General features: G+C 46.8%; 2 protein-coding genes across 2 annotated transcripts in view; one reads left to right on the forward strand and one right to left on the reverse strand.

The window, feature by feature from the left end:
• Positions 1-18,496, forward strand: part of LOC311241670 (clathrin coat assembly protein AP180) — a gene marked incomplete at its 5' end in the record, with an annotated part of 113,513 nt that overhangs the window by 35,576 nt on the left and 59,441 nt on the right. The gene's annotated exons all lie outside the window — the stretch shown is intronic.
• LOC311241601 (zinc finger protein RFP-like) overlaps positions 1,800-18,496 on the reverse strand; it is a gene marked incomplete at its 5' end in the record, with an annotated part of 29,997 nt that continues 13,300 nt past the window's right edge. Inside the window, 1 exon segment of the mRNA XM_084330479.1 lies at positions 1,800-3,959. Coding sequence (XP_084186605.1) covers positions 2,302-3,959 — 1,658 coding nt within the window. The 3' untranslated portion in view covers positions 1,800-2,301.

The raw sequence follows: 18,496 nt of genomic DNA on the forward strand, positions 1-18,496 counted from the left end.
GGTGCGGACACTGCAACTCACCGCAGACAGATGCACAGACGCTCTGCAGGGCTGATCGTCTCCCTGAACCTCGTCTGGGATCTAGCGATGGTATCGCCAACCTTGAATGAATGAAAACGTTATTAACAGATTGCAGAATGGGTACAATACAGTACCGCTCAATTCAAAACAACTGCTAAGAGGTTACAGACCAGAAAAATACTTTCGTCTTGTTTAACGTTATATATCGGGGTCCCCCATCTTCAATTAATCAGGACATTTATGACATACAAGACATACGGATATACAGAACTGTGTAGTAAAAAAGAGATCATAAAAAATATATACATCCGAAGGGGAAGAAACTGTACATTGGTGGGGGGGGGGGGGGGGGGGGGGGGCATTTACCTTCTGGAGGAGCAGCTCAAATTGGCATTTTGTTAGCCTGAAATACACCTGGACACGCCTGGACCCGGGCTGCATCGAACCGGAGCTCCTGGATGAGGCGATGGTAGTCCCCGTACTGCTGTCTCCGGCGAATGGTGTCGTGCATCCACATGCTCCTCCTTGCTCTACGACCGTCTGGCACGGTGACAGCAGCAGGGACATCGTTAAATGTATCCAGCAGAAGTATGAGGGCAACTGGCCTCTGCCGTTGGTGGTCATCGCGATTCGCGACAAAGCACAAATACACTAATAATACACGAATAAAAGCAAAGGGCGAACTGTGGTATCAGGTAATAACAATATATATATATATATAATTAATATACAATAAAGTATATTAAAATATACCATATGTGCAAAACCGCAGCAGTAAAATACGATACGTTTTTTAACAGTGATACAAGATGGCTGTCGTGTAGTTGTCGCTAGATTTCTTTCTCTCTGTCATCAGGTAGGTTGGTGAGTGACACCTCGTTGCCATAGCTACAAAAAGGCACGCGCTGCGTTTTTTTCTCTCGCCGCAAGCGCTTCATCCCAGCACTACCAGCGCTCCGCCAGCGTTAGGTGGACGCATGCCCTAAGAATGAAGTTCTTAACAGTTCGAAACCAGTTCGAAACAAGGCGGACATTAATCAAATTTGCAATCAATCAATCCAATAACCCACGCTCACGTACAACAGCGCACCTCCGCGTGAGCTTGTGTTATTGGTTTGATTGATTGATTGCTTGAACCTTTTATTAACAGTGAAATGCATGTCCTTTTGACGAAAGGCATCCAACAACAGACCGCGCGATATTTATTTTGTACTCATGACCCACCAATTTGTGTAAGAAACTAACACATTCGCCGTGACAGAATCGTTTTTGATTTAGTCGTTATGACGCTTTCAACATATCCATTCGTAAAGATTATTGTCCGCCATCTTGCTTTCATTTCTAAAACCACGAACGGCGGAGTGATTGTAATTCGGTTGCGGGCGGGTTCTGGGATCACGAGCGGGGGTTATAAGAAATAACCACGTGTAACTTGACTGTTTCAGCCAATCAGAATCGAGAAATTTGCATGCCATTGTATAAAAGTCTATTGGGTCATGTCTCCAGCACCCCCACAGCCGTAGCTACAACCACTTAATGTCAAGGCTCTCATCCACATTCATTAATTTTATCCCCCCGCTCTCTCCTCCATGAGCTCAATGTAATACGTAAGTGCAGAGGCATTATGGGTACTGTAGTTAACATGGAAACAAGTAAAGATTCAATCGCATTAGGAACACATTCTTGTACCTTTGGGAGGACATTTTACTGACAAGTACTTGGTGTAGTAGGAGACAGACAGACACGTTTGGTTCTATTGGCAAAAACCCACTGAGCTTTATTAGTCTCCACCCCCACAATCATCTCCAATTACAGTTTTAAAAACTCCTTCATTCCTAATGCCATTAAGGCATTAAATGAATCTTGCACTCGTTAGACTCGGTCCTTGTTGATTTATTGTATCCCCACGTTCTCTGCACTTCCACATTACAGATGTATGTATAATGTCTGCCGTCATTGTCATTGTTGTTTTATTTTCCACATTGGTATCTAGAGACCTCTATAGATCTCAGGGAATGTAATCACAGTGTCAGAAATACTGTGTCTGTTACTAGGCTTGAGTAAATTGTGATGAAACAGAATATAAATGATGATTTTTCTTTGCATTTTTGACAGTGAATAATAGCATCCTAAAAATTACCAGACATGAAACACTGATACTGAGCTCGTTCAGGACCTTCTTGAGATCACGTGTACAAAAAAACTAAGCAAATTAATAAAGCGAATATGATTAAACAGAAGGTTTTGTAGATACAGTACTGAATTCTGCCACTGAGCACATTATTCATTAGCGGGCCACTGACGGACCGCTCGGGCTAAAGAGGTTAAGCGGCAGATTATTAGAGGAGTACTATTGTCAGAATAGCAAGGGCTAAAATATGGGTAGAGTTTATCGGTGAAGGTGCAGTCGGTGTAAGAATAGATATGAGCCCTGGCTTCCACATCATAAAAGGAGACCTGACCCTCCTCATAATCTACAAACACCCCGATCACCTGTGGTTTCTCTCTCAGGGAGAGGGCTCCCTCTCCAGGAGCTATATATTCATCACCATTCCTCAGTATTATAGTCCAGTATCCATCGTCAGGGCTCAGCGTGATGCCTCCTTTCCTGTTGATGGACTCTCTGACCACTCCTAAATCCCACACAGGATTATCTTTAACCTGAACCTCATAGTAGAATCTCCCAGAGGAGAAGCTTTGCTTTCCCAGGACAATGGGTGTCTGGTCAAATCTCTCTGGGTTGTCAGGAAGGTCTTTCCGTGTAACACCATATTTTACTTCTTTCCCATCACCAGAGAGGATGAGCTTTGGATGTGCTGTGTCAGGGTCCAGAGTCACATCCACTGCATACTGCTGGAACCTCTTCAGCTTGACTTCAGGCAGCTTCTCCATCTCTTCACTGAGAGTCTCCTCCAGCAGAGCCACAGTTCTCCTCATTATCTCCACACTCACATCACTGTGGACACTGACCTCAGACCAGTCCTTGGTGGGTGGAGGGGTGGAGAGAGATGGGAAGCTGTGGAGGATGTGGAGGTGGTCTTCAGTGTGAGAGAGCTGCTCCAGCTCAGTGCTTCTCTTCTTTAGCTCAGTGATTTCCTGCTCCAGCTCCTTGATGAAGCCTTCAGCCTGTTTCTCTGCTGATTTCTGCCTCCCCTCAATCACCTCAATGAGCTCAGCCTGACTTCTCTCAACGGAGGCCACCAGAGCAGTGAAGACCTCGACACTGTCTGCTATCTCTTTCATTGCCTCGTTCTTGCTGAGGTCTACCGAGTGTTTGATCTGTTGGATCTTCTGCACACGCTCCTGGATCATCTGATGAACATCTGCCTCTTGTGTCATCATCTCATCCTTCCTCTCTCTGCATTCTTTCTCTAGAGGGACAGTGTCGTGGGTTTTGTGGTCTGTCTCAGTGCAGAACTGACACACACAGGCCTGGTCAGTCCTACAGAACAGCTCCAGCGGTCTCTCGTGCTTCTTACACATCCTGTCCTCCAGGTTCTCCACAGGGTTGATCAGCTTGTGTTTCTTCAATGCTGCAACTCTGTGATGAGGCTCCAGGTGGATCTCACAGTAGGAGGCCAGACACACCAGGCAGGACTTCATGGCATTGATCTTCTTCCCAGTGCAGATGTCACAGGTCACCTCTCCTGGTCTGGCAGGTTGCTGGTCTGGGCTGCTGGTGCTTCTCTCTTGAACAGACTTCCTGAACTGAGGTGCCATCTCTGATAGGACAATATTGACAAAGATGTCTGGTCTCTTATCAAAAGTATGTTTACACATTGGACACTGGTACAGTTCATTGTTATCCCAGTACTTGGTGATGCAGGTCTTGCAGAAGGTGTGTCCACAAGGGATGGAGACAGGCTCGGTGAAGACAACCCGACAGATGGAGCACAGGAACTGTTCTTCAGAAAAGTGATAGCTGGATGAGGCCATGTCTGTTAAATAATAAATACATTTCTTCATTAATTTTCAATTTAAAGTAACTGTAAATTCAACATAATTAAATCTTCATTTAAAATGTCATACATTTGATACAGTTAACCATTATCGTCTTTTAAATAGACTAGATATAGCGCTGGATTTGCAGTTGATTTCATAGCTACAGTACAGTATTTGTCTGAGAGACTAGTATGTGAAAACTGGGAAAGCCCAATCAGAATTCTTACCCATTACAAAAGTCCTGCAGGGATAAAAAAAAATTATAATAATAATCTAACCCTAACTAACCTTACTGTCATGCACTTGTCCTAATAAACTAACCTACACTGTAGCACTCAACACTTTGAAACATTGATACTCAGCTGATAGAGTTGTGCCCTTCCTGCTGACTTGTCATACAGAACTTGTAAGTCGCTTTGGATAATAAGCTTGTACTTAATGCAAACAAAACTAAATTAATAATGTTCTCTAGGGCTAGAGATATTGTTTACAATGATTTGCATATATCGTATAGGAATATGTTTGTCATCGAACAAGTTACAGAATACAAATATTATGGCATCTGGCTTGATGATAATTCTTGTACAGGAATAGAACCAGCTTCTCTATGATTAGCAGAACGAGGGTCGTCTATCTATCTTGGATTATGGAGATGTGGTTTATAGAAATGCTGCTCCTTCCACTCTGAATGAAACCTCTAGGCACAGTCCTTCATTCTGCTCTCAGATTTATTAGATTAGATTCGTATATATATATATATATGTTATATATTATACATTATTACACAGTCCCTTGTACCACCATGTAAAATTCCTACAATTAAGTCTGTCTCACTTTTCTCTATCAAAACGCTTCTCTACAAGTATTCACTTGTAGTGCGGTGGCTTAGCAAAAAAATTTAAAATCAAGGTTCTGCCCATTAATAAATATCTTGGTCCATAGCACGCTCAATATTTGAGCGAACACAAAGGTATTGGTATCCCTGTAAACTAGAGAAGCTAATCCTTCCATTGGTACCATTAAGCCCAGCTGTTGGGAAGGGGGTTTTAATAGGCAATGATTCAAAATGATGTAAAATCTTCGCCTAGAAAAAACTGCCATGCTCATCTTCCAAAAGGTCCCTTGGCTGTTCACATGAATATCAGAGTGAACATTGGTTTTATAGGTACCCACAAGCCTCTTCTTTCCAGACATACCCACTTTGTCCAACTTGCATGCTATTTGGGGCAATAATCAAGCAGGTTTGTGCTGTGCATGTGGTACAAATGTGTCGAACATTGGGTTAGGGTTTGTTGTTAGAATGTTTAACATAGATCAATTTTGGTGTCAAACTAGGGCTGGACGGTATGGTCTAAAATGTATATCACGGTATAATTTGAAGCATAGACGGTAACGGTATATATCACGGTATATTAACTTATCTTAAAATGTCTATATAAATGCTTCTGAAGGGGTAAACACTGTTATTCTGTTACAGCTGCTGAGCTCTATACTATAGCTAATGTCCATAAATATCTTCCTTTTTAATTAAATAGGTTCAAGAATCGAATCAGGATTGTTAGCAGAGAGAGAGCGAAGGAGGGAGGAGGCTGCTAGAGTGGAGCTAACGTTAGCTTGCTGAGGCTAGTACATCGACAGGCTGCTAGTGGAGCCAGCTAACGTTAGCTTGCTGAGGCTAGTACATCGACAGGCTGCTAGTGGAGCCAGCTAACGTTAGCTTGCTGAGGCTAGTACATCGACAGGCTGCTAGTGGAGCCAGCTAACGTTAGCTTGCTGAGGCTAGTACAACGACAGGCTGCTAGTGGAGCCAGCTAACATTAGCTTGCTGAGGCTAGTACATCGACAAGCTGCTATAGTGGAGCCAGCTAACGTTAGCTTGCCGAGGCTAGTACATCGACAGTTAACATTACATAAGGTTTTAGCGCGACGTGGGCATTCCAGAATGGCGAGGATGCAAAGCATGTTAGACCATTGCAGTCGTCGCAGAGTTTACATTACACATAGAAACTGCGCGACTTGCGAGAGAAGTTGTCACACAGCCTTCAAACGCAGGGTGGAAGAGCTAGTTTGCGTCTGTGTATTATGAAATGACAATTGCGCATTGACACGCCAACTGCGTGAAGCCTCTGTGCTCCTAAATAACTTTTTCCAGTTTGCACATCTATTATGACTAATTCTATCTATTTTTAGGGGCAAATACGAGTGAAATAGTCGCGCCCTGACTGTGGTTACATGACGTCATTGCTATTTTAGAGCTGCTCTACCGGTTACAAGGTATAGTCAAAATCCATACCATAGCGCAAATTCATACCGTTTATACCGTATACCGTTTATACCGTCCACCCCTATGTCAAACTACACAGCTATCACCCCCTTACATCCCCCCTCCCTCTTCTCCCCTACTCTCGCTACCTTACTTATACCCACCCCACCAATGCTCCTCATCTTCCTAGCCCTCTCCACCTGCTCGCTCCTCACTACCACACCCTACGGCCAGATTACCATCCCACAAAACTCTCGCATACTTTACCTCACCTAATTGCTCGACAATGAGTTTGGGCAACTCGAGCCTACCTACTTTCCTCACTCCCCTCTCCCCCTCAAGCCTAACCACTATATGAATCACTTCTGCAACATCATTTCCTCCACCCTCGCCTTCTGACCCACTTGAGCTATCGTCCCTCACTTTCTTCCTCTTGCTCTCCTTCCCCTCACTTACCTCCCTCTTCTTCTCCTCCTTCTCCATATCGTCACCACCCGACCCCTTACCCTTGCCCTGGCTATTCTCGCCCCCATCGCTGTCGTTCCTCCCCTTTCCCTCACTTACCCTAACTAAGTACCGAAAAAGGGTACCGTTGGGTACCGGTATCGATTCACAGGTACCGTATCGGTTCAAATGTGAACGATAAATAAAGATCAAATCAAATCTAACTGAAGAAGTTATCCCTCTTCTAACAAGAGAGAAAAACGTATAGTTATCATTGCTTATTACATTTACATTTAGTCATTTAGCTGACGCTTTTATCCAAAGCGACTTACAAGTTCTGTGCGACAAGACAGCAAGAAGGGTATAACTCTATCAGCTGAGTAACAATGTTCATCAAAGTGTTGCGTGTTACAGTGTAGGTTAGTTTATTAGGACAAGTGCATGACATTAAGGTTAGTCGGGGTTAGATTTTTTTTTTTTTTTTTTTTTTTTATCATTTCAGATAATGGTTGAAGAAGTGAGTCTTTAGTCGACGGCGAAAGATTGGACGGGATTCGGCTGTCCTAACTGGGATGGGTAGGGTAGTTATTAGGGATGGGTACCGAATTCGGTACTTTTAAAAGGTACTTACCGAAACACATCGGTACTACCGAGTATCGATTCACGTGATACCGTAAAAGAAAGAAAAAATCTTTTTTTTGCACTTTTTTTATATTTTTTTTAACCTTTTTTCTTTTCATGTCAACGTTCACACGCACAATATACGTATCAGGGCCGACGTTCCACTCTATTGGTTAAAGTTGCTTACTCGTGAGTAGTACGTTCGTTGATAAAGAAAAATAAGGTCCACAGCCGCTCCAGTGTAAAACAACGATATCCAAATGGTTTATTTCTCTTCCACAGCGAAGTCTTTCTTTACAGAAGTGATCCTAAAGCTATTTTCCTAAATATTCACGTCACTACAAGGTAAGAAAACTGTATTTTCCCCGTCTCCAAAATCACCGCCGACTCGACACATGAAAATTCCTCCTCACCTGAAAGCCGTAAATCAACTTGCCGGCTCTTTCCACAGCAAAACGGTCGGCAAGGCACCTTGGTTGAGAGATGCAGGCTTCAATCTATGCTGTTTAGTCTATCTGTTCAGTACTGCTCAGCACTGTTTCAAAATGCACAATGAGCTCTTCAGAGAGAATTGTTGAATATATAATATATATATATACACAAATGTTCTAGAATGTTTGATTATGACAGCATACTGTGACATCACAAATGCTCTAGAATGTTCCATTATGACAGCATACTGTGACATCACAAATGTTCTAGAATGGTTGACTATGACATCATACTGTGACATCACGAATGTTGTTGTGAAGGATCAGATTAAACCGAATATGTATATTTATTTATATATATATATTTAATTGTATTTGTATATCGTTTGATATCCCCTGTATATTCCTTGTACAATATGCATTGAATATCCCCGTTTCTACTAAACAGCCCATAATAGTTTCATTCTACCATTGGACGAGAACCTGGCGCCAGGTTGCCATACCCCTAGGTCCAAGTTCAATCGTGCCGCCTAACATGTCGAGGCAAGCCCCGGTTCCGCGCAGGAATATGTCGGGCGAGATACGAATGGTACTATTTGTTCATAGCGCATATATATATGGCGCAAGTAAAGTAGAACTTTCTTTTAGTCCAGTTCTTTACCCTCCAACAGAGTGACAGACGCAAAGCCTCCCCACGACGCACGTGCGGTGTAGTAAGGCCTACTTGGCCCCAGAATAGGCATTGAGATATCGTGTAGATTAATAGTTGAATAGTCATAGTTTGGCACTATACCGTCGAGTTGGACGTATTCTATTAAGCTAATAATAGTCTATTTATGTATGGTGCATCGTTCGGTTAGAGTTCTAAAGTTATCAGTACCCCCATCGTTCCTGACGTTATCTGGACGCTTAACCAGGCTGGTCAGACCCCTAGTGGTGATTGCATCCGAGGAGCTCCGGGCCAAGAACGACTGGACCTGTATATTGGATTACTCTACCCGGACGACGGCGAGCCTTCCACGGCTTGGATTATGCTTTGTGTGCTTTGATTATTCCATGGATAAAGGCCAACACTGCGGAGTGTTGGAATTACCCCCCGGAGAGGACTCCAGGTGAGACGGCGCTCTACACAGTGAGGTCGCCTCACGTCTCTCCGTTGTGGACCGGCAGATACCGTCCACAGAGGGTCCAGCTGTATTCGTCTGCGGTCCGAGGTTCTGTGGGCACCGTGTCCAAGACTTTGGATTCTCCCAAGACACCGTCGGCCAGATGGGATACCGCCAGCGGCTTCTCTAACCCCCCCTCCTACTGTCTTACAACCAGCGGGACCCCCCCCCCCCCTTAGTGTATCCAGCTATAATCATTTAAGTACCATCGCTATCGTTTCCTAAATATTCCAGGTTGTATACTTACTCCCTGCGCAACCAGAGATTGGACATTCAATGTTGATTTACCTACGAATACTCATTTGCCATAAAAGTGCATATTTCATATTTCAAATCATAAATGTAATTAAGTGATCGTTGTATACACCCTTTGCTGTATTAAACCTTCGATTTGGTACATTTGTGTGGATTCGTTTCATCAGGTTGGAAAGTGTTCATCATACTTATATCTTGTACTGGGTGGCCAGAAGTTAAAGTACATGAGGTAGTGGTATTAAATATCATATCTAACAATACAGTCAGGGAATTGTACCCCTCAGTTACAATTGGTCCTTCGAGCCGGAGGGTAACTAGTGTAATATTAATATAGTGTTATTAATATCGAAATGGCCTATGATGAACACTCCACGAAACGATCCTCCTAACCTAGAACGCCCGCGGCGCAGACGACAGACACCTCAGTACTTAGAGGCTTACACTGTCAGTCAACTACCTAGCCTTCGACAAACGGTAAACGCGGTAAAAGTAGAAAGTAAAATTATGTCTGACCTTAACGACCAGGTTTCCCCGACCACAGAGGCCCTAGTAGGTCCTAATGTAACTGACCAAGCTCACGGTGGGGACCAGGAGGGAATTGACATGCCTTTACCCCCCGCCACTACTCAAGAAGTAGTCCCCGACCAGCCCCGGGAGGAAGACAACCCTACAGAGAGAGAACTCTGCACGGAAGAAGAGGAGGAGAGCGCCGAGGAACTAGAGCTCCAGGACTCCCCAACGAGTACCCCCAGGAGCGGCTCACGCAGGAGCGGCTCACCTCCACAACTGCCTCCCCCCAGCGAAGCGGAGAGGATACTACAACAGGCGTTCCTCGTCAGCCTGACAGCCTCTACCGAACGCGACCGACTCCAAGCGCAGCAACGGAGCGAAGAACAGCGCACACATCTGGAGATGAGACGCTTCCAGATGGAAGAGAATATGGCAAGAGACCGGGCCGACGCCCAGCGCGCCGCTGCCGGTGCCCAAAGAGACGCAGAGCGCGACAGACTACAAGCGCAACTAATAGAGCAGCTGATCAAAAGGACAACACCCTCTCCCTCCGCTAGGGGTTCAAGGAACTCGTCGAGACAACAGTCAAGGGCAGCGTCACCACAACGAGCAAGCGACCCTGAACTTGACCAACAGACCGAGTCTAGACCCCCCGCAGACCCCCTTCCCATACCGGTCCAAGCGAGACCCAGCTACAAGGAAGGAGCGGCATACACTGCGGAGAAGCTAAATAAACGATTACAGGATCTGGAAGATCTGATAGAGGAAGAAGAGGGAGAAGAGGAGAACCAAGCCCGACGACAGCACAATACTCCACCGGACCAGGAGGTCCCATACAGTCCAGGCTATACCCCCGCGGCGCTGCGCTACAGACCCCCGACTCTATTCGCGGGTGAGCACGACGCACGACCAGCCCCGAGGAACAGTACCTGGACCAGCGAGGCGCAAGAGGGGACTCGCCCAGGAGGTCTCTCCCCCAACGCTCGCCGATGTATCAGCCATCCACGGCGTCATACAATGCCACACCGTCATTCCCAGACTTCGCCTATGAGAGTCGAGCACAGTACACGGAGCTCCGGATGTGCTTAGAGACAATGATGGTGGATGTCGCTGATGAACGCCACAAGTATGCAATATTACTGAAGCACCTGAAAGTACCGCGAGCGCACAATATAGCGCTAGCCTATGCTACCTCTTCGACTCCATACACAGCGGCCCTTGCAGCGCTGGATCAGAGATATGGACGTATATGGGATTACGTAATCCAGGAGATAAGGCATATTGACCGCCTACCCCCAGCCACAGACAATCGCTCACTAGACGACCTGTCAATCAAAGTGCAGTCCCTGGTAGGGATGCTGGGAGCGCAACGGGAGAAGGGCATGCATGAGCTATACGCCAACTCTAACGTCGAGAGGATTTTGGAGAAGCTGCCACCCGCAAGACAGGAGCGCTTTAGGCGGCAGAGGGATTACCGGGATCCCGACGGCCCCGAGCCATCCCTCCTTGATCTGGCCGACTTCCTGGCGAGAGAGGTCAGCAGCTTACGACTGGACACCTTTGGGCGGAGCACGCCAAGCTCCAGAGAGGGACCCAGGAGAATAAATGATGGAAGAAGATCGGTGACTGTCATGCACCAATCAGAGTCAGTACCGAGCAGTAAGAGTCACAGCACCCCCTCGAGAAAAGAGAAGTGGAAGATAGCGTGTCCCTACTGTGAGAAAGAACACTGGCTGTCACAATGTGACCTATTCACAAAGATGAATGCAGAAGAAGTGAGTCAATGGATAAAGTCCAACCGGCGCTGTTATCGATGTGCGCGGCCCCACATGGCAGCCGAATGCCGCCTAAAGAAAAGGTGCAGCCGGTGCGATGGAGCCCATCTAGATATACTACACGAAAGTAACGGAAGACGGCCTATACCTGCACCACGGAGCGGCACCAAGGCAAGTGTCATGTACATTGACCCCGCCAGCAGCAGCGGAGCCCAAGTGCTCTTAAAGGTAGTCCGTGTGACATTGAGCTACCAAGATAAAGTCATGGACACTTACGCCGTCCTTGATGACGGGTCAGAGAAGACCCTTCTGCTCGCCTCCGCTGCGACCCAGTTGGGACTGCGGGGGAGCAAGAACGAAATGACGATTCGGACAATAAGAAGAGATTTAAAGACGATAAAGGGCAAGAATGTCTCCTTCACCATCGCAGCCAACGGGCAGCCAGAGCGACGGTACAAGATCACAAATGCTTTCACCAGCCAAGAAATAGGACTATCGCAGTACACCTACCCTGTCACCAAGTTGATGGATAAATATGTGCACCTGCGCCAATTACCTATCCCGCTCATAGACGGCGCTACCCCGACCCTGTTGATAGGCTCCGACCATGCAGAACTCATAGTCCCGATTGACCGGGTCCATACAGGCCCCCGAGGCTGTCCTGCAGCAGTCGAGACCCGCCTAGGGTGGACCCTCCAAGGCCCCCTCGCTAAATCTCTCAACCGAACAGCAGCCACTAGCTGCTTCCACTCCAGAACGACAGAAGAAGACACCACTCTCCTGCAGCATGTCGAGAGGCTATGGACCCTAGAGACAATGCCCTTTAAGAACGAAAAGAAAGATATCCGCTCTAAAGAAGACATTTACGCCATCAACCTACTCGAGCAGGGGACAAAGAGAGTCACAGTCGGCGGAGTGATGAGATACGCAACTCCACTCCTGAGGCGAGAGGGAATGCCCACCTTTCACGCAAAGAAAGACGCCACGGAGCGCTATCTACTGAACACAGAGCGGCGCCTAGCCAAAGACCCCGCTCAAGAGAGTGTGTACCGAGCTGAGATTGAGAAGCTAATCACAACGGGACACGTAACGAAGATTGACATTAAAGAGGCCGATCAGACGACCGAATCATGGTACGTGCCGCATCACAAGGTCCATCACAACGGCAAGGATCGCATTGTGTTTAACTGCAGCTAGCAGATCGGATCCCAAAATCTGAATAAAGAGCTCTTGCCCGGCCCCACACTCGGCCCCTCCCTACTAGGCGTGCTACTGCGCTTCCGCCAGGACAAGGTGGCTATAAGCGGGGATATCAAAGGGATGTTCTTGCAGGTGAGACTAGTAGAGGAGGACAAGCCTCTGCTACGGTTCCTATGGAGAGAGAAGATCGGAGATGAGAACCCATCCATCTACCAGTGGGAAGTACTCCCCTTCGGAACCACATGCAGCCCGTGCTGTGCTACCTTTGCACTACAGAAACACGTCACAGAGGACCCAGCAGCAGATGAAGAGGTCCAACACAGTGTGAAGAACAGTTTCTACGTGGACAACTGTTTACAAAGCGTCTCGACTCAAGAAGAAGCCGAGGCTCTCCTAATCAAGTTACGCGCCTCCCTAATCAAAGGCGGCTTTGATCTCAGGCAGTGGGCCAGCAGCGACCCGCACGTATTGCGCAGCCTCTCCTCCGCGGACAAGGCTGCCAGCAGCGAGACCTGGATGGCGACAATCCCAGGAGAAGCCCAAGAAATGACACTAGGACTAGTCTGGCACTTCAAAACAGACTCGCTCCACTATAGACACAAACCCTTGGCTCCAGAGCAAGGAAGGTCGGCGGCGATACCGACCACCAGACGGAGTGTGTACAGAACACTCGCCAGACAATATGACCCGTTGGGATGTATTCTACCTTACACCACCAGGGCAAAGATGATTGTACGAATACTATGGGACAAGGACCAGGGCTGGGACGACCCAATACCCGCACACCTTGCCTCAACATGGAGAGAGTGGGAGACGGAACTCCGCTCACTCCCAGGTGTCAATATATGCCGCAGCTACTTCCCATCCACAGTGAGGCCAGAGACATGCGAGATTGAGCTACACGTCTTCAGCGACGCCTCCGAAGTAGCCTACGGATCGGTGGCCTATTTGCGTGCCCAAGAGATGGGAGGAAAGATACACACTGCTTTCATCCTGGCCCGCTCAAGAATAGCCCCACGTAAGCAACAATCTATCCCACGTCTAGAGCTCTGCGCAGCCCTCGCAGGAGCGCACCTAGCCACGTTAATCCAACGTGAACTCACCATTCCGGTGCATAGAACAATCTTGTGGTCAGATTCCACGACAGTACTCACATGGATCAAGTCTGATTCATGCAGATACAAAGTCTTCGTGGGAGTCAGAGTCACAGAGATTCAAGATTTAACAGAAGAAGCAAGCTGGCGGTATGTGGACACCAAACACAACCCAGCTGACGTCATCACCCGGGGAATGTCTCTGGATGACCTAACCCGTCGCAACATCTACAGTGACGGACCAGCATTCCTCAAGCTCCCGGAAGGAGATTGGCCTACGCCCACCCCGAGGGAAGCAAGTAACGAGGAGGCTGAGAACAAGAAACCTATGTTCTGTGGACTGAGCACTGTCGCCTCCACAGACCCCAACATAGATGACTGCATTACCCTAGAGAGTGCGCAGCAAAGAACATTCCTGCGGCACCACCCAGAGATTCAGTCCACCACTGACATGTCAGCAGCTGACTACGAAGAAGCAGAACTTCTTCTACTACAACGAGCCCAGAGAGACTCGTTCCCCGATGAGCTAGACTGTCTACAGGGAGGAAACCCCGTCCCATCAGACAGCAGACTGATTCACCTGGCACCAGAGAGTGACGCCCATAATCTCATCAGAGTGGGTGGTCGCCTGCGGAGAGCCCCCGATCTACCAGATGACATTAAGCACCCGATCGTCTTGAACAGCCGACACAAGGTCACAGAGCTGATCATAAAGAAATACGACGAGGATGTACACCACGCAGGAGCAGAGAGAGTCTTCGCGGAGATCAGACGTCGTTATTGGATATTGCAAGGGAGAGAAGCAGTACGGCGCTTCCAGCGAACCTGTCTAGACTGCCGTAAGTGGCGCGCGCAGCCCAGCATACCACGGATGGCTGACTTACCCCCCTGTCGCCTCCGAATCGGCGACAAGCCATTCCACTCCACAGGCATGGACTGCTTTGGCCCGTTGTATATAAAGAGAGGAAGAGGCACCGAGAAGCGGTGGGGTATTGTATTCAAATGCATGACCACCAGAGCGATACATATCGAGCTCCTTCCGACCATGAGCACAGACTCATTCCTTATGGCCTTCCGGAGATTCACATCACGGAAAGGAAAACCGTCTACATTGTTGTCTGATCACGGGACCAACTTCAAAGGCGGAGAAAGAGAGCTGAGAGAGAGCTTCCAAGCTATGGGCCCAGAACTTAAGACCCACCTCGCTCCAGCCCAGATTGACTTCCAGTTTAATCCCCCGAACGCACCCCACTTCGGTGGAACCTGGGAACGAGAAGTACGTTCTATAAAGACAGCCCTGTATGCCGTACTCGGAGCCCAGACTGTGGCGGAGGAAGTCCTAATGACAGTCCTCACGGAGATCGAGGGAGTATTGAACTCAAAGCCCCTCGGTTACGTCTCCAGTGATGTAGCAGATGTCGACCCAGTCACCCCCAACACACTCCTAATGGGGCGGCTGGACCCCGCGCTACCCCAGACAATGTACAGGCCTGAAGAAGCGAACGGCCGAAGAATGTGGAGGTACAGCCAAGTACTAGCTGACAAGTTTTGGAGCAGCTTCCTACTTCACTACCTACCGTCTCTACAGACCCGCCAGAAGTGGGTAAAAGAGAGAGACAATTTGACAGAAGGAACAGTCGTCATGATTATTGACCAGTCACTACCCAGAGCTATGTGGCCGGCTGGCCGCGTAAGCAAAGTGATCACCGGTGCCGATGGCAAGGTCCGAGCAGCTGAAGTACTCGTCCAAGGGCGCACCTACACACGTCCCGTGGCGAGGCTCATAGAACTGCCCCGACTCCCAGATACTATCGATGATGACCATGACCCTATGACTTTGTGAGTTGACTGACCCTTACAGCGGACCTTGAGTGGTAGACAGTGCGGTTAATCTGTCTCTGCTTAGCTAATTAGGTGGGACTAATTAGGGGGCGGCTGTTGTGAAGGATCAGATTAAACCGAATATGTATATTTATTTATATATATATATTTAATTGTATTTGTATATCGTTTGATATCCCCTGTATATTCCTTGTACAATATGCATTGAATATCCCCGTTTCTACTAAACAGCCCATAATAGTTTCATTCTACCATTGGACGAGAACCTGGCGCCAGGTTGCCATACCCCTAGGTCCAAGTTCAATCGTGCCGCCTAACATGTCGAGGCAAGCCCCGGTTCCGCGCAGGAATATGTCGGGCGAGATACGAATGGTACTATTTGTTCATAGCGCATATATATATGGCGCAAGTAAAGTAGAACTTTCTTTTAGTCCAGTTCTTTACCCTCCAACAGAGTGACAGACGCAAAGCCTCCCCACGACGCACGTGCGGTGTAGTAAGGCCTACTTGGCCCCAGAATAGGCATTGAGATATCGTGTAGATTAATAGTTGAATAGTCATAGTTTGGCACTATACCGTCGAGTTGGACGTATTCTATTAAGCTAATAATAGTCTATTTATGTATGGTGCATCGTTCGGTTAGAGTTCTAAAGTTATCAGTACCCCCATCGTTCCTGACGTTATCTGGACGCTTAACCAGGCTGGTCAGACCCCTAGTGGTGATTGCATCCGAGGAGCTCCGGGCCAAGAACGACTGGACCTGTATATTGGATTACTCTACCCGGACGACGGCGAGCCTTCCACGGCTTGGATTATGCTTTGTGTGCTTTGATTATTCCATGGATAAAGGCCAACACTGCGGAGTGTTGGAATTACCCCCCGGAGAGGACTCCAGGTGAGACGGCGCTCTACACAGTGAGGTCGCCTCACGTCTCTCCGTTGTGGACCGGCAGATACCGTCCACAGAGGGTCCAGCTGTATTCGTCTGCGGTCCGAGGTTCTGTGGGCACCGTGTCCAAGACTTTGGATTCTCCCAAGACACCGTCGGCCAGATGGGATACCGCCAGCGGCTTCTCTAACCCCCCCTCCTACTGTCTTACAACCAGCGGGACCCCCCCCCCCCCTTAGTGTATCCAGCTATAATCATTTAAGTACCATCGCTATCGTTTCCTAAATATTCCAGGTTGTATACTTACTCCCTGCGCAACCAGAGATTGGACATTCAATGTTGATTTACCTACGAATACTCATTTGCCATAAAAGTGCATATTTCATATTTCAAATCATAAATGTAATTAAGTGATCGTTGTATACACCCTTTGCTGTATTAAACCTTCGATTTGGTACATTTGTGTGGATTCGTTTCATCAGGTGGGAAAGTGTTCATCATACTTATATCTTGTACTGGGTGGCCAGAAGTTAAAGTACATGAGGTAGTGGTATTAAATATCATATCTAACAATACAGTCAGGGAATTGTACCCCTCAGTTACAAATGTTCTAGAAGGTTCTATTATGACAAATAATACGGTTCAATGACTTTATCTAAATCCAATCAATATTCCTAATGCCATTTCAATGTAAGGTTATAAAAATAAACATATAAACATTCATATAATACAATAACCTAAATATATAGCTTTGGCTCCTCTACAATACACTTACCTAGGATTTGACTTGATTCAACAACAAAGCAGTCGGGGCAATGGCAAGCCGAAAACGGTCGAAAGTGTAGTTATTTGAAGTTTGGATATTTTTTTTCCGACTGAGGTAGGTAGATTACATTTTTAGAGACTAAAGTACAGAAAAAGGGTACCGTTGGGTACCGGTATCGATTCACAGGTACCGGTACCATGTCAACGGTACCCATCCCTATTGCTTATGTCCAGAGATTCCAGCTTTGATAACTAAAGTAATGACACTTGACTTACCTGTTATATTATGTTTTGCCTTTTTAAACATGTCCCTTATCACGCTGTCCACGACAGCTGTCACGAGACGCGCACTGAGAGCTGGCCAGTATACCGCGGGACCTTTTATGAAACATTCTGATATTTTCGCGGGCACGAGACCACTGCACAAGACCCGCGAAAATATCTCCATAACAGTTAAATACGCCTATACAGGCTAGAGTTATGATAATAATAATAAATGTAACGAGTGATCCTAATAAAATGTCTATTCGATTCATGCATGTCTGACTGTTAAACAAGTACAAAATTATGTAAATATGTTGTTAGAATGGTACAAATATTCATCTGGTGACATTCTTCATAGCATTAACACATTTATTGACCCAGAAAATGTATAGTTTGACACCAAAATTGATCTTCTATGTTCAACATTCTAACAACAAACCCTAACCCAACATTCGCATTTTTGGCAGTTGTTAGAATGTTCGACACATTTGTACCACATGCATAAACCTGCTTGATTATTGCCCCAAATAGCATGCAAGTTGGACAAAGTGGGTATGTCTGGAAAGAAGAGGCTTGTGGGTACCTATAAAACCAATGTGCACTCTGATATATTCATGTGAATATCCAAGGGACCTTTTGGAAGATGAGCATGGCAGTTTTTTCTAGGCGAAAATTTTACATAATTTTGAATCATTGCCTATTAAAACCCCCTTCCCAACAGTTGGGCTTAATGAAAATGATACCAATAGAAAGCTTAGCTTCTCTAGTTTACAGGGATACCAATACCTTTGTGTTCGCTCAAATATTGAGCCCGCTATGGACCAAGATATTTATTAATGGGCAGAACCTTGATTTTACATGGCGGCCATCTTGAAATCCATCATGATGACGTGGCCCCTACCCCAAAATGAAAGCTATGATGATAAGGAACACGTGGGGAAAATTTGGTGCTTTTGTCCGGCGTGTCCACATCCTTCTCAAATCTGGTGCTAAGCCACCGCACTAATAGATAGA

This window comes from Notolepis coatsorum, assembly GCF_963971535.1.
Source record: "Notolepis coatsorum genome assembly, chromosome: 15".
NCBI classification, from domain to species: domain Eukaryota; kingdom Metazoa; phylum Chordata; class Actinopteri; order Aulopiformes; family Paralepididae; genus Notolepis; species Notolepis coatsorum.